This window comes from Pinus tabuliformis, chromosome Q (genome assembly GCF_031772625.1).
Source record: "Pinus tabuliformis cultivar Carrire ecotype Pingquan chromosome Q, CPIR1, whole genome shotgun sequence".
NCBI classification, from domain to species: Eukaryota; Viridiplantae; Streptophyta; class Pinopsida; order Pinales; family Pinaceae; genus Pinus; species Pinus tabuliformis.
Genome location: NC_142296.1, coordinates 738,772,347 through 738,787,214, shown reverse-complemented (window position 1 = coordinate 738,787,214; position 14,868 = coordinate 738,772,347). Strand labels below are relative to the sequence as shown.

Genomic DNA, 14,868 nt, shown 5'->3' with positions numbered 1-14,868 from the left:
TGAGGTTGAGTTGGACTTGGGACTCAGGACTTACTATTCAGGACATGATTCAATGTTATGTGTGATTTTAGCGCTAGAAATGATATTAAACATCTTATATATTAGTTTTTTTATCATATTTATGTGTCAATGTATTTATTTTATGTTGTAGATGGTTTAGATATTAAAAAAATTGAAAAAAAATGAAAAAAAAATGAATATTTTTGTGCCAAACGCTTTTTTCCCGCTTTTTTCCGCTTTTTTCCCGCTTTTGTCGATTTTTTCCGCTTTTTTCCCGGCGCCGATTAAATCCCGATCGCGCTTTGTGCAACATTGGTCTGAATATGTTTTGACAACATATTAGTGAGCAATCTCTGACTTGTTTTTCATTAGATATGGGCTCCATACTCTACAACCATAAAGGAGAAACGGTGTCACCAAGGTGTGAATGAGGCATAAGGTTGGAAGCATTTTGTTGTCAAGGTTGTTAATGTTGCAAACGCATATCCTTTGCTTATTCTACATCTGGGATCAAGCTACAAGATGGGAAAATGATTATGACTCCAAGGTCTAGGATGTACCATTTCTACTCTGTCCTTTATAGGTGAGAGTAGTACTAGTTGCATCTTTCTTAGACATATTGAGAGACATAAAGCTTGTCTTTGCAAGGTTGCCTTGAAGACCATGACTCAAATTTCGTACACACTGAACTCAAAGCATCCAATCTCAACTGCAAATAACAAGATAGAAATGGAAATTCAATAGAGGAAACCACTTGCATCTAACACAGTCATTGAAATGAGATCTCCTTTAGTTAATCAAAATAAAATCCAACAAGTGTGAGTGAGACTCGGCACCCTTGAATTAGGGTGCACAAATTTACACAAAAAATAGTGGACAGAATGAAAAGAAGTCTTCACTATGAATTTTGCAGCTATATATCTCTCACACACCAAAAATCACCTTAGCTGACATTATCATTATAGCACCCCTGGTTGTTTAGGTGGTGTTGACCATTCCATGTCAACAACCCTATAGCAGTACACTTTTTCGCAAAGGGATTCCATCATGTTCGAGCATTCAAATTATCCTGGATTCATCATCATCAATCGTCAGTTTGTCAAAGTTAAACCCCATTTTGCAAAATGTTAATGTAAATGATGCTAGTAAGATCATATATGTATGTAACAACCTAGGTAAGCCTATTATTTTGGCGAAGAGTTTCATCCTAGCAAGTCTTTCGTCTCGCTGATTCATTTGTGTTTCTAAACACGGATGATCAGTAGAGTTTTTCCCTCTAGCCTCACTCCAAAGCTAAAGTGGAATTTATCGTCAAGGTCTTAGGTGAGCCCTAGTGTTTTAGTCGAGTCTCTTGTAAAAGTGATTTGGGAATAATTGAAGCTAACTCGCTAAATTATTTTATTACTAATCACTTGGTCTACTAGATCATATTGAGTCGCAGAATTGGGTAATAAATTGAGGGTCTATAACGAACAGGTGTTCCCCCTTTGAGGGTTGAAATGTAATTATCTTATGTAAAAAATATTTTGATGCATGGTCCCTCATGCTTAGACACCACGGCTAAAATATTAGAGGGTGGAAAAAATTACTAATCCCCTCATGTGTCAATTAATTAAATTTTCTGGCAAAATTAAATTAAAATTCTAAGCCAAAAATTTAATTAATTAGAATCAAAATTAAAATACTAGAGAAATTAAATTCTCCAAGTGAAAAATTTCGTGGTTCTTAAGGAAATTAATTTTTGGAGGTCCCCCACCGAGAAAATATTGGAAATTTCAAGAAAAATTGGACCCTTGGGCCTCGATGGTTTAAGTGAAAGTCAATTTTTTTGAGGAAATTAGCTTAAAATAATTATTTTAAACTAATAAAAAATGGATTAAAAGAGATTCGAAAATTCCTCAAAAATAAAGATTTGGACGATGGAGATTAAAAGATGATCAAATATTTATCAACAAACGAGATTACTTTCACGGAGATCAAGCCAACTAAAAGTTATTTTCCACTTGGAGGATTTATCTATAAATTAAAAATCATTTGCTTCTCAAACACAGAAAATCTTTTAGAAAGCTCTAAGTCAAGCTCTGTTATTGTAATATTTTTCTGGAATTAATAGAAAAGACTTTGGGGTTTATTCACATTGGTCTTCCTCTTCTCTCTACTGGTAATATTTTTCTAAATCATGTGCCTAAATGCTCTATTGAATTAAATTTTATAAATTTTTCGTTTCATTAGCCATCAGATTGGATTATCTATTTGCACAAGTATCTTGCATTAGGTATTGGGTTTAGAAAAGCATTCTAACTTGATAGATCTAGCAGGTATCTCTAGATCTTGAGGGTTTTAACGTGTATCTAGCCCCTTTTGAAGCTAAAGATTTAATTTTAAGTGTGCAGAGATCTAATCGAGATTCAGATCTTGGGCGTGAGGGGAAGTCTTCGGTTGGACCAACCAACTCCCAAATCCAAAGACCCAAGAGCCCATTGTGTTAAATTTCCAAGATCTATCTGACGATTGTTTGTTTTGCAAAGATCTTGATCATGGCTCAAAATTAAAAATTCTTATTTACTCATTTATCTCCAATAATATTGTGCTTATTCGATAGATCTAGCTAATAAGAGTTTGTTTCTACTGATCTAGGAGCAGAGTTGTACTCATACTCCTCAGATCCAGTAGATCTGTGTATTTTTATAAATATTTTGTATAAATCTATTAGATCTAATAATTTTGTAAATAATTTTAGTTTCTAATCCTTGTTTGCAGCTAGAATTTTTGGGGTTTCTAATCAATGTTACCATGTTTTAACATCGTAACATTTGATTGCAGATGAAACGGTTAATCTTGGCTTTACTCTCCCCAAAGAAGAACTAGTTTGTCAAGATCAGACCCAAAGGGTCCCTCTCCCCTAATGATCCATATGAATTGTTCTAAATGTATTTTTAATATGCCAAAGAATATTAAAGTGGAGGGCCCCCTCCTCAGACTTTATAAAAATCAACACGAGGCATTCACGTGCTCCCCCCTTTAGGCATTATTTCCCATAAATAAACTCGAACCAAGGGAAGTGGAGGCTTATACGATCTCAATTCACCACTTCCAACTATGATGAGCAAGCAAGCAAGGGAAGTGATGACTTCATGGCCGGTTTTGAACAAGGGGGAACTCCTAGATAATCAAAAGAGTGAAACGGTACGTTTTAGAGGAGATTTGCCCCCTATCTTGTGTAGAGCATGGTATACTCCTCTGGCAGCATAGAATATAAAACCACCACTCGGATTCACTTTCTTCCGAGCTACATGGCTGCAAATTCCCGAATTCAAGGTCTCTTACAATTTCCTTAGTGCATTTGTGACAGAGGTAATCTTCCTCCTCTCAACCGCCATGCTTTTCTTTTCTTGGTTTGTCTGTCTATGTCCTCCTGCGTTTTGAGGTTGTTAGCAGCGGATAATGTTGATTAGGATCTCTACTTAGCACCCTATCCCCTCCTGGGTGGTTTTCCCTGCATTTTTGTGTCCCCTGCTCATCTGGCAGCCCTCTCTGGTGGCCCTGCCCTCTCAGTCAGTTCCATTTGCATCTCTCCCAAAACAGTTTAGCTCTAGAACTGATATGGCTGCCCTGAAGTTTTTACTATTGTTCCTGGGTCTACTGCCTGATAAAGCAATGATTCCTACGTTGTCCATGTCGAATTTCAGCAAAAATATCCACAGGACCGCAACTGTAACGCCCTGCGTTCTTGGGCACGGGCGCGCGCACCTCCATCTCGCGAAATTGACTAAGTGTGGTCGCCATCGCATGAGCACGCGTGGTAATAAGCGTGCGGAAGGGAGTATATATGCGATGGATGAAAGGCGATGAGCATACCCAAGCCGACGATGGATAAACCAAAGGTGAGGGGCGCTCATGTTATAATTTATGAGGTCGGCCAAGGTGAACGCACGTCCATTGGTGCGTATATATTGGTGAGACCTACGATACATTTGGGGCATCGAACTTTCATCTTCATATCTACGCATAAGAAGAGTAAAAACTGCGCAGGGGTAAAAGAGACTACGCATATCTCATGCGTAGGTCTTCTAAGGTGCGGTTTTGGATTTTATGCCGGTTGGAGTGTGGAAAGCGTGCCAGGGTTCGAGATATGTGTGCAGGACTTGGTAAGAAGGTCGAGTGGCTCGGGTGAGCACTTCTTCTTGTGCAAGGGTGCACATGGTTGTAAAGCAGGTTGCTTCTATTGTAAAATTCGGTTAAGTCTGAGACTTGGTTCGGCCAAGACACACTGTTGTATTGTAAACTAATATTCTCAATAAAATTGTCGGGCAGACTCACATTACGGGGAGTTGCCCCTCCCCTTTATACTTGTTTGCAATTGTTGATGTTCTCGGTTAATTGCATATGGATAATGAATGAGTATGGGCTTCATTAAGTATAAAGGATAAATGTTTTTACTTGGTTGCGAAACACAAACTAAGTATGTTAATGAGTAAGTAGGCATAGTCTACGAACGTTAGTATTGGTGAAAAGAAAGCGCTCGGTGGTGTCGCACCTCGCTACAAGCGGTTGGAAGATCACCGCAGGTGTAGGGGCGTGACAGTTGGTATCGGAGCTCGGTCAGAGCTGGTGAGCAAAGGTTGCTCATGACAATGACAAGGGTACTTGCAGGTGAAAGAGACCGATTCACAAGAAGTGGAACAAGGGTTGGTTCAGGTTGCAGGTGACTTGGTAAAGATGTCTATCTTGCAGAAATTGGGTTATGCATCCTTCAAAGAATTCGAAGGGAGTCTACTTGAAGAGTCAGAAAGAGTAAAACAAGGATTTGTAGAATGTGGCAAAAGGTTGTTTGAAACAAAGGATGCTCTTCGTGCCTTGGTTAAGGAAGGGATTTCTGATAGAGGGGAAGCTCTTCGACTTGCAAAGGAAGTAGACTTGATTGAAGCAGAACTCAAGGAGCTCAAGATAAGAAAGGAATTGAACCGAAAGAGGCATCTCCTAGCCTTGAAGAGGAAGGTTGAAGCTGAGGAAGAACTTCTTCAACTTGGTTGGACAATAGAGCAAGATGAAGTTGCAGATTGTGCTAACAAGGAAGAGGAAGCCGTGGTAGATGAAGATGTTGCAGACATGATTACGATGGAGGAAGAACTTGAGGCTGATCAAGTTGAATCAGGATCGTACAGTTTGTCAACATGTATGGATGAGGTCACTCACATGGAGGAGCCTCATGATGATGAAGTAAGTGATGATACTTGTGTTTCATTTGGGCATTTGGGAGATGGACCGTGTGCAGGAAAGGGCAAAGCCAGTTTGCCAATGCTAGGGAGGATCTCACCATGGATGGCTAGGATGGAACCTTGTATGGAGAAGCAAGGATTGTCGATTGTTGCAGGGCTTGTTGGGGTTACTTGTGACCTTGTGATGAAAGGTGCAAGGACCCGTGACAAGGGTGGAACTTGATGATCGTTGTGGAGGATTGGGTCATGCTTTAGCCACATGGAGAATTGGCTAAGTGCCCGGCATGACTCATGGACAGATTAGAGGGCACACTCTTGGGGTTGGTGATGTTTTGGGTGGACTTCTCATGGCCGAGACCAAGAGATAGTCTTGATGGACACTTTGATGGAGGAGCTGTGATGAAGAGACTCATAACATGATGATGATGAGATGGTTGAGTGACCGAGTTCACTAAACCGAAGATTGAAGACTTGGGTGTGATGGCCGATTGTTGTGATGAGTCTACTTGGTTGGACTACATGGGCAGCTTAGTCATGGACATCAGGTTGGAGACTTGAAGACATGGAGCATGGCAGACCTATGCAAGGACATTGTGTGGAAGCACTTGTAGAGATGTCAAGGGACATCCAAAGAGGAGTACTAGGGCAGGAATGTTATGCAGGAGGACTTGTCAGTGTGACATGGGACTTGAGGATGGCACATTGCAGATGATGAAGAGGACTTCATGGACCTGAATGGGGCACATCAAGAGTTGATAAGATTGGAGACTTGAGGATGGCACATTGCAGATGATGAAGAGGACTTCATGGACCTGAATGGGGCACATCAAGAGTTGATAAGATTGGAGACTTGAGGATGGCACATTGCAGATGATGAAGAGGACTTCATGGACCTGAATGGGGCACATCGAGAGTTGATTGAAGTCTTGGATGGACTTGTGGGCAGCTATGGAGCATTCCTACTACATGGGGAGCTGAGGCATCTTGTATGCTTGCTGAGGTGTTGGTTGGGGATGGTTTATGGAGCTCATGATGACATGAGATTGTTGTGACTTTTAGGGACTTCATGTATGGTGGACTTAGAGGATCTAATGCATTGAGGAGCTGAGGTCAGGAGACTTTGATGCAGTATGGGATGCATACTTTCAAAGTACATGTATGGGCATGGCTTGGAAGAGTGACTTGATGTAGAGGATCGGTATGAGGCACTTTGGAGTGATGGAGTTACAACGATGATGATGACGATGCTTTGGTGATACACTTGAGCATGGGTTGAGCCAAGACTCAACTACTTTCTACACATGGGAGTTGATTTGATCAAGGATCATGGACAGCACATGGATAGGTGAGACAAGTGCATACTTGTTTCTATGGAGACTTGAGGATGGCACATTGCAGATGATGAAGAGGCTTCATGGACCTGAATGGGGCACATCGAGAGTTGGTTTGAGGAGATGGTCTCTTCACATGGAGGAGACACACATATGGACAACATGTTGCAGATGAGATGGATGGAGTTTCCATGGACCTGAGCATGGATTATGGAGATACATACTTTGGTATGGTGAGCTTGGTGACAGTGGTCACTAGGCTGAGACATAGTGGAGAAAGAGTCTCTACATATGTTGCAGAGATGTTTGCCTTGTATGGAAAGGTCGACATCGTGGATGACGACGATCTTGGTAGATGGTTACCGGGATGATATGTTGTCGAGGACGACAACGATTTTCAGTGAGGGAGAATGTAACGCCCTGCGTTCTTGGGCACGGGCGCGCGCACCTCCATCTCGCGAAATTGACTAAGTGTGGTTGCCATTGCATGAGCGTGCGTGGTAATAAGCGTGCGGAAGGGAGTATATATGCGATGGATGAAAGGCGATGAGCATACCCAAGCCGACGATGGATAAACCAAAGGTGAGGGGCGCTCATGTTATAATTTATGAGGTCGGCCAAGGTGAACGCACGTCCATTGGTGCGTATATATTGGTGAGACCTGCGGTACATTTGGGGCATCGAACTTTCATCTTCATATCTACGCATAAGAAGAGTAAAAATTGCGCAGGGGTAAAAGAGACTACGCATATCTCATGCGTAGGTCTTCTAAGGTGCGGTTTTGGGTTTTATGCCGGTTGGAGTGTGGCAAGCATGCCAGGGTTCGAGATATGTGTGCAGGACTTGGTAAGAAGGTCGAGTGGCTCGGGTGAGCACTTCTTCTTGTGCAAGGGTGCACATGGTTGTAAAGCAGGTTGCTTCTATTGTAAAATTCGGTTAAGTCTGAGACTTGGTTCGGCCAAGACACACTGTTGTATTGTAAACTAATATTCTCAATAAAATTGTCGGGCAGACTCACATTACGAGGAGTTGCCCCTCCCCTTTATACTTGTTTGCAATTGTTGATGTTCTCGGTTAATTGCATATGGATAATGAATGAGTATGGGCTTCATTAAGTATAAAGGATAAATGTTTTTACTTGGTTGCGAAACAAAAACTAAGTATGTTAATGAGTAAGTAGGCGTAGTCCACGAACGTTAGTATTGGTGAAAAGAAAGCGCTCGGTGGTGCCGCACCTCGCTACAAGCGGTTGGAAGATCACCGCAGGTGTAGGGGCGTGACAGTTGGTATCGGAGCTTTGATCCCAGTTGTACATTCATTCAGTATATCAATAATCTGCTAGGAATTAAATAGCCAGGTTGTTGGGTTCAGAATTCTACAACAGGGTGGTACTATTCTTAACATTCTATGCTCATCAATATCGTCTGTGTTGCTCATCTGGGGATGGGCCTTGCCATTAATCATCTCATAGAGAAAAATAAACCAAAGAGATCAAGCCATGGAGCCCCAATACCTTAAGCCACTCAGTTTGTCGGTGACTTGGAACCATGTCAAAAGCAATGCAAAAATGCAACAGTATACTTTAGCCTTCGCATCCTCAATGGCACTGCAAGAGTAAAAATATGGTCACGATTGCAGTGATTACTTCTCAAACCTGCTTTTGACCATTTGAAGAAGTCGTCCATTTAAAATTGGCAACTGGGACCAAATTCCACTTTGGGCAGCTCATTTGAAGATAATTGTAGCATTGACCTAAAGATCACTAAATTTGGATAAGGAAAAATATGTTTTTGAGATAAAGCCCGCTCATATGCAAATTATCAAGGTCGGCCTCACCCCCGTGTAGGCTTATGAAGCCCAAATGTCATGGCTCTTGACCCTCAACGATTTGTATATATAGAGGTGACCTCCAATCTCATTTGCATCCATCATCTCATAAGAAATACATCTCTAAGGCAGCCGAGCTCAGGAAGAGGTCAAGGCAAGAAAGACTGATGACTGTTTGGGTTAGTTTGAAGGCTGCATAGCTATAGGAGGACAGCCGCAGGGTCTGAGGCAACTTCTGGGCAGATTTTGTATGGGTTTTGTATCTCTTGCAGGTCCTAAAGAGCAGCAGAAGGCAGCCGCACTCTCTGGGCTGACTTGGGAAGGTTTTTAGTGTGGTTTGGAAGTGGCACAGCCCTGTTTCATGAGGCTGCAGCCCTAGAAGAACACTTAGGTCACAGGCCTTACCTACCCCAGATCAGGGTGCGGTGAGGTTACTTTGGGGCTGGAAATTAACCCTGGACAGCAACAAGTTGGATCAGAGGTAGAGGAAGCCTAGCCGCAGTTGTTAGGAGGCAGTTTGGAGAAGATTGAGTGGGCTGATGTGGACTATAAGCAACCCTAACCAGATCATGCTTCTACAGCAGTTTGACACCAGGGCAAAGCTTGTCTCCTTCAGAATGACAATTTTGGGCCATCTATTTATCTGCAAGTTGGCAAGTCTATTTTGACTTAGAATTATTGTACTCTCTCTCTGCTGAGCACTTGATATTAATAATAAGGAAGATTGATCAAGGGTTTTCCCTATCTTGGGGTTTTTCCCTGGCTTGAGCCAATTTTGTGTTCTCTTGTCTTGGCTTGTCCTCTGCATTTATGGTTTATGTTCTTTCTTCAGTTACCATCAATGTTATAATGGTTTATGTGATTGCAAATGAAAAAATTGGAAATATAAATTGGGCTATCATGGAACATTAAAGTAACTGACCTAAGCAAAGAACATGTTAATTCAAAATTTAACACGTCCTGTAGTGCTAATAAGAGGAGATTCAAAAATCCTCTAGTTCTTTAGTTACATAGGTTGGTTATGCTGAAGCTGAAATATGTTTCTTCATGATTATCAGAGCTCTTGTTTTTCAGTTTTTCTCTTTGCAAACACATTTTGCACAGTTATATAATGCACTTGTTTCCACAATGTACTTTAAAGCTTCTTCTGTTATAGTATTATACAAAGCTCCTAAACAAAGGAAAGTGCGAATTTGGATAAAACCACCAAAAAATGTAAAATCTATATTTCAAGAATGCAATATTATACAGCACAACATCTTATATGCTGATGCATTTCCCAGTTACTATAATAAAAATTAGCAATGAGAAAGCATTTTCTCAAAGGCGTGACCACAATAAGTGGAGCTACCAAATTGTCTCATCAATAAAGTGCATGTTTTGGTCAGTTTTCCCATCCAGTAGATCAGATTACAGCACTTATGCCCAAGATATACAAATTTTCTAAGCTATTGCCTGTAGTATGTACTAATTGTGGAAAATTCTACTTCCTTATTTTTGGATCAGAGTTGCACAAACCAAACAAATTAATTAACATACGTTCTCATTCTTATCAAGAATAAAACATGGCTTATGCCATGCACTCATCTTTTTGGAGAGATGTGAATAGCATGCAATGAATGAAATACAGTAAGATTACTTAGTGAACATACACAATGCTAATATGAGATAAAAAGGACATACCAAAAGAACCAACAATAAGAATAAATGGCACCTTAGAGAGATTAAACCGCATCTTTTCTAATAGCATTGCTTCTGTGCAAATGTTAGAAATAAACAAATGTATGCCTACCTGATTAGCATATGTCCGTTGAAATGGGCTCTTGTCTGCATTAAGCTGCCAACATAAAGTGATACTCTTTAGAATCCTCAAAAATATATGCAAAACAGAGCCTTGCAACTTAAACTCAACATATACTTGCATGAGAAGATTCAAGTTAAGAGAAACTCCGATTACATGCAGATCATCACAACAAAGGCCAGATTGCTGCCAGAACACGTGAACTAAGACAATAAGCCTTGTAATAAAGGAAAAAGAAACTTATAAAGCATCTTTATTATAATGTCAGTAATGTATCATTCATAACTATGAAAACTAAATCCTGCATCTTCCGAATGCTTCCAAACATTCAACCAAACTCTTAGACCATCTACCTTTCACAGAAAATATCCCTTATAATAAAAGGAAAAGGATAATTTGAAGTCAGAGTCCATCACAAAGATTGCCATTATTGTTTTGTACAGGAGAAACAAAGATATCATTGTAAAACATCTTATAATGACAATATCACATGTCATTCATAACTACAAAACATGAATGTACAGACTGAGCAGGCCTAACATTAAGAATTTGTGTTTTCACATTGGAGGTCACATGTTCAAGTCTGGAGGGGGGTAGGGTATGCACATTTGAGCAAGCTGTTGTTTGCAGATATTAGTTGGGTGCTGGTAAGATACCAGCACACTCTCACTTACAAGCTATAACTTGAACTGGAGATCAACAATGTTTCCACACTTTAAGATACAGGAAGTCCACTTGAACCAGCTACTAGAGAGTGGGATGAATTGTATTTCTCAGGCAGACCTCAATGCCCAAAAAATTAAGCCTCAAGCATTAGCTCAGGCAGTCTTGAGCCAAACATGAGATCTCTCCCCTAAAATTAGGGAGGTCATAAGTTCGACTCTCTTGAACCCCTCCGGGTTAGGTTCCATCATCAAGTCTAACTGTTTACCCCATTTACAAGAATCAATGTTGCAAACATCGGCATCGGGATCAAATCAGAGCCAGAAAACCAAAAAATCAAAAAAATTGGGAAAATATTGGTAAAAATCAGCAAACATCGGCAAAATTAAGATACCATCAAAATATCAGTAAAAATCGGCAAACATCAGCTAGGCCAAAAAATCACAATTTCGTGATAAAATTGGGATGTTATCGGGATGTTTGCAACACTGACAAGAATCACGGGGAAGTGCTCAGAGTGTTTTCCTTGAAAAGAAACTACAAAAAGTGAATCCAAAAACTTCCAAGTTCTTCTGAACATTCAAACTAATTCTCAGATCATCTATCTTTCACAAAAGATATATCATACCACTATGGGAGAAATACAAGTATAAAAGAAAAGGAAATAAAAGATTTCAATATACACAGATCACCAAAAGAAACTAAATGACAGGTGAATCATGATAGTTTCCTCAGAGCCTCAAGGAAAAAACTGACATTACTCGTGCAAGGAAGTATTCCTAGTGAAATACCTCTTTTGGGTAAAAAGTTCTAGAATGGCATGTCTATTTAACCTAAAGGTGAGCACTTTTAACCTAAATTTTTTAATGATGTATTGTCTTATGTATAAAACAAATAGTAATGCTAATCACAGTTACTGAAACATCCAATAAACAATTTGAAATTAAAATAGGTGAATGATTGCTCTTCTCATTACTAAATCAAAATGAAAATACAATGATATACCCAGAAATCATCATCTAAAACAATATGAAAGTTTCATATCACACAGTTATGAAGTCTTAGATACATCATACCCAATTACCAAAATGAAAATAAAGAATACAAGTAATTCTTTAGCCACACTTAAACAGCACTGAGCATATGCTCAGTCTTCAACTTCCACATGCTGCAAGAATTTTTTGGGATCATTGCCACCAACTCTCCCTCACTACCACAGTCAAATTTAAAAATGGTGGGTAGCTTTAAAATTATAGCAGGACCAACTCAAAAAAAAGAAATGAGAAATAAATTTCATGTCAAATTTAAAAATTGGTGGGTAGCTTTAAAATTATAGCAGGACCAACTCAAAAAAAAGAAATGAGAAATAAATTTCATTTGGGGCAGCTAAAGCCCACAGGGGATGCCTGGGCATCCCCCATGAGTTCAAGAGATGTTGCGACATGCATGAACAAGGTTGCATGGGAGCAGCAGCGGGGAGCGACATTTTCAAAAGCTCTCGGTTCGGGAGTAAATTTTTATATAATTTATATTTTGATGCATATATGTCAACAAAATCATGTAGAATGATGAATTAGATATAAAAACCATAAAAACAAGGATTGAACCATATAACATCAATCATCTAGAAGCTATAATCTTCATCAACCACACCTACAAGTTAGTAACATATAACATATCGAGTCTCATGATTCATCAATCTTAAAATTTCAAGCTTTCAAAATTCGATATATAACATTTATCATCATTGATCACTAAAGTTGTAACTTGTCCTTGTAACCATTACCATTACCAAGTAACCAAACGATAACAAAGTGTTGTAAATGCAACAAGAAAATCCTAATTTAATTTTGTCCTTGAATTAAATTAGGAATAAAATTGTAATTCCACATCTCATGACAACTTGTATTAGTTAACTAAGTAATTTGACTTAATTGGCTCAGTTAATTCAAGTTGAGGGTCAAACTTGAGTCATGTAGAGTGTCTCCTACTGTATAGGAGTCCTAGTTGAGTTTATTTTGAGTTGTAATTAATTAATTCAGTTTAACTGAGTTAGAATTAGTTAAACTAGTTCCAATTGTTAGAGGAACTAGTGGGAGGTCTAGTAGTGTAGTGTTGCCTGCAGTGATCAACCAGTTAACTGATGATTCACTCATAAATAGCTCATGCATGTCAGATCTGAGAGTTACCCAGTTGAGATTGGAGTTCAAGGACAATGTACTATTAGTTGTATAATCATCTGAATTGTACAAGTGGTGCATGCAGTCAAAGGAAGGCCTATGATGGATTGCGCAATTCCTTTGAGGAATTTCCCTAATTAATAGGGGGCTAATTCGCAAGAAAACAGCGCGAGGAAATAAGGACTTGAACAATCAGAAAATTGGTTAAGTATTGGCTTAGGCTTGTTTAGGAAGCTATGAAACAGATAGAGATAGTACAGAGGTTGCGAAAAAAGCTAGGGAGCGAAAATAAATTATAAATAAACAACAAAAAAAAATTAGGGAGAGGATTCGGGGGGGACGCTCCCCTGCAACCCTGTGCATGAATAGCTGGGGGCACCTTTGTGGCATACCCTGCTGATTATGGATGGCAAGGGGCGTCCCCTAGCATCCTCTGTTAATTATTGATGCCATGGGACATCCTCTAGCACCTTGTTACATCCCCCATGAATTATGGATGGCAGAGAATGTTCCTGATTTGTCCCTCCATCCATAGTCCACAAAATATACCAGAGACACAGCCCCGTGGTTCATTGGCCTTACCCGACTTACAGTACCTTTTGTCTATTGGCACTATAATTGGAACAGACACAATTGTAACTTCCCAAGTTGATTAAAATGTGGTCATGATTATTTGGGGAGTTGCCTCCAACCATCTTATATGGGTAAAATTTTTGGGATTAGAAGGAAGACCTACTTTTAAAATGGGATATCATGACAAACAATGGGCATTGAACCTCCATTCTAGCATTCACCTTATACTTACTATTGCTTTACATGCTCTGTTATTTGCTCATTTGTTGTAATCATGGCACAACAAAATCTACCTCAATGTCCCTGTAGATTTGCAAACGCAATAAGATCTTCACTCAACATCTCATCTTTTATCAAATTTAGAAGTTGAATGGGAACATAGCAATTTCTGGTTAGTACCAACAACTAGCAACAAGATAGAGGGAGGTGCTGAGAATAAACAGAATGAAGATGTTAAGAGCATGTGCTCAATGTGGACCATTAGAACATCTAATTTCCACAACCAAGACTCTCTGCATGGGACGAGTGTGAAAAATGCAATGATAGATTTCCTTTTTTCCAAATATTCTTTCACTATTGTAGCCCTTATGTCCAACTCCATGAAACTTATAATTCTCTGCATGGGACAAGGAATGTGAAAAATGCAATGATAGTCAACAATACTTGTTTCAGAAAGATGACAAGGAGTGTGAAAATGCAATGATAGATTTCCAAGAAGGCATCGAAGGAGAAGTAAAATTGACTATCAATGATGTTTTGGAATACAAAATAGTGAGGCGCTGATAAGCTTGACATCAGACTTGGCCTCTAGATTGTGTCTCAACCCACCAACGAGGGAAAGCAACTTGAAGGCATTCCTATCATCTCATTAGACATGCAAAGGATCTGGAAGGGATCTCAGCTTCTACATGCACTGAATTTTCAGCTATCCCTGAATCTCATCAGGTTGATGGCTCAATGGTCAGACAGGTGTCTGCTGAGTTGACATATTCTGCATCAGCCATGTGGTTACACATCATGCAATCAGCATTGTTTTTCATTTGGTAGCAGCTTCAGAAATTGATATTTGGAGTGCATTTGAGAAGAAAGCTAAGTACATCTTCAACAAGCTTGCTCCAAGTAAGTTTGAATTTGAATTTTAGAACAAGCATTTGTTTTCCATATGGCCATTAAAAAATAGTGTTAGACATAGTTTGGCATACTGGTTATATGTTCAGTACCTTAGTTAAATAACGTCATCTTAAGTTAATAAAGTCACATGTCTTAAATAACAA

The 14,868-nt window shown here is 39.5% G+C and overlaps 1 protein-coding gene across 1 annotated transcript in view; it reads right to left on the bottom strand.

Annotated features, from left to right (window-relative positions):
• LOC149221657 (V-type proton ATPase subunit a3-like) overlaps window positions 1-14,868 on the bottom strand; it is a 197,485-nt gene that overhangs the window by 166,640 nt on the left and 15,977 nt on the right. The window contains exon 2 of the mRNA XM_089385171.1: window positions 10,170-10,214. Within this exon, the coding sequence (XP_089241297.1) occupies window positions 10,170-10,214 (45 nt within the window). The remainder of the gene's footprint in view (window positions 1-10,169; window positions 10,215-14,868) is intronic.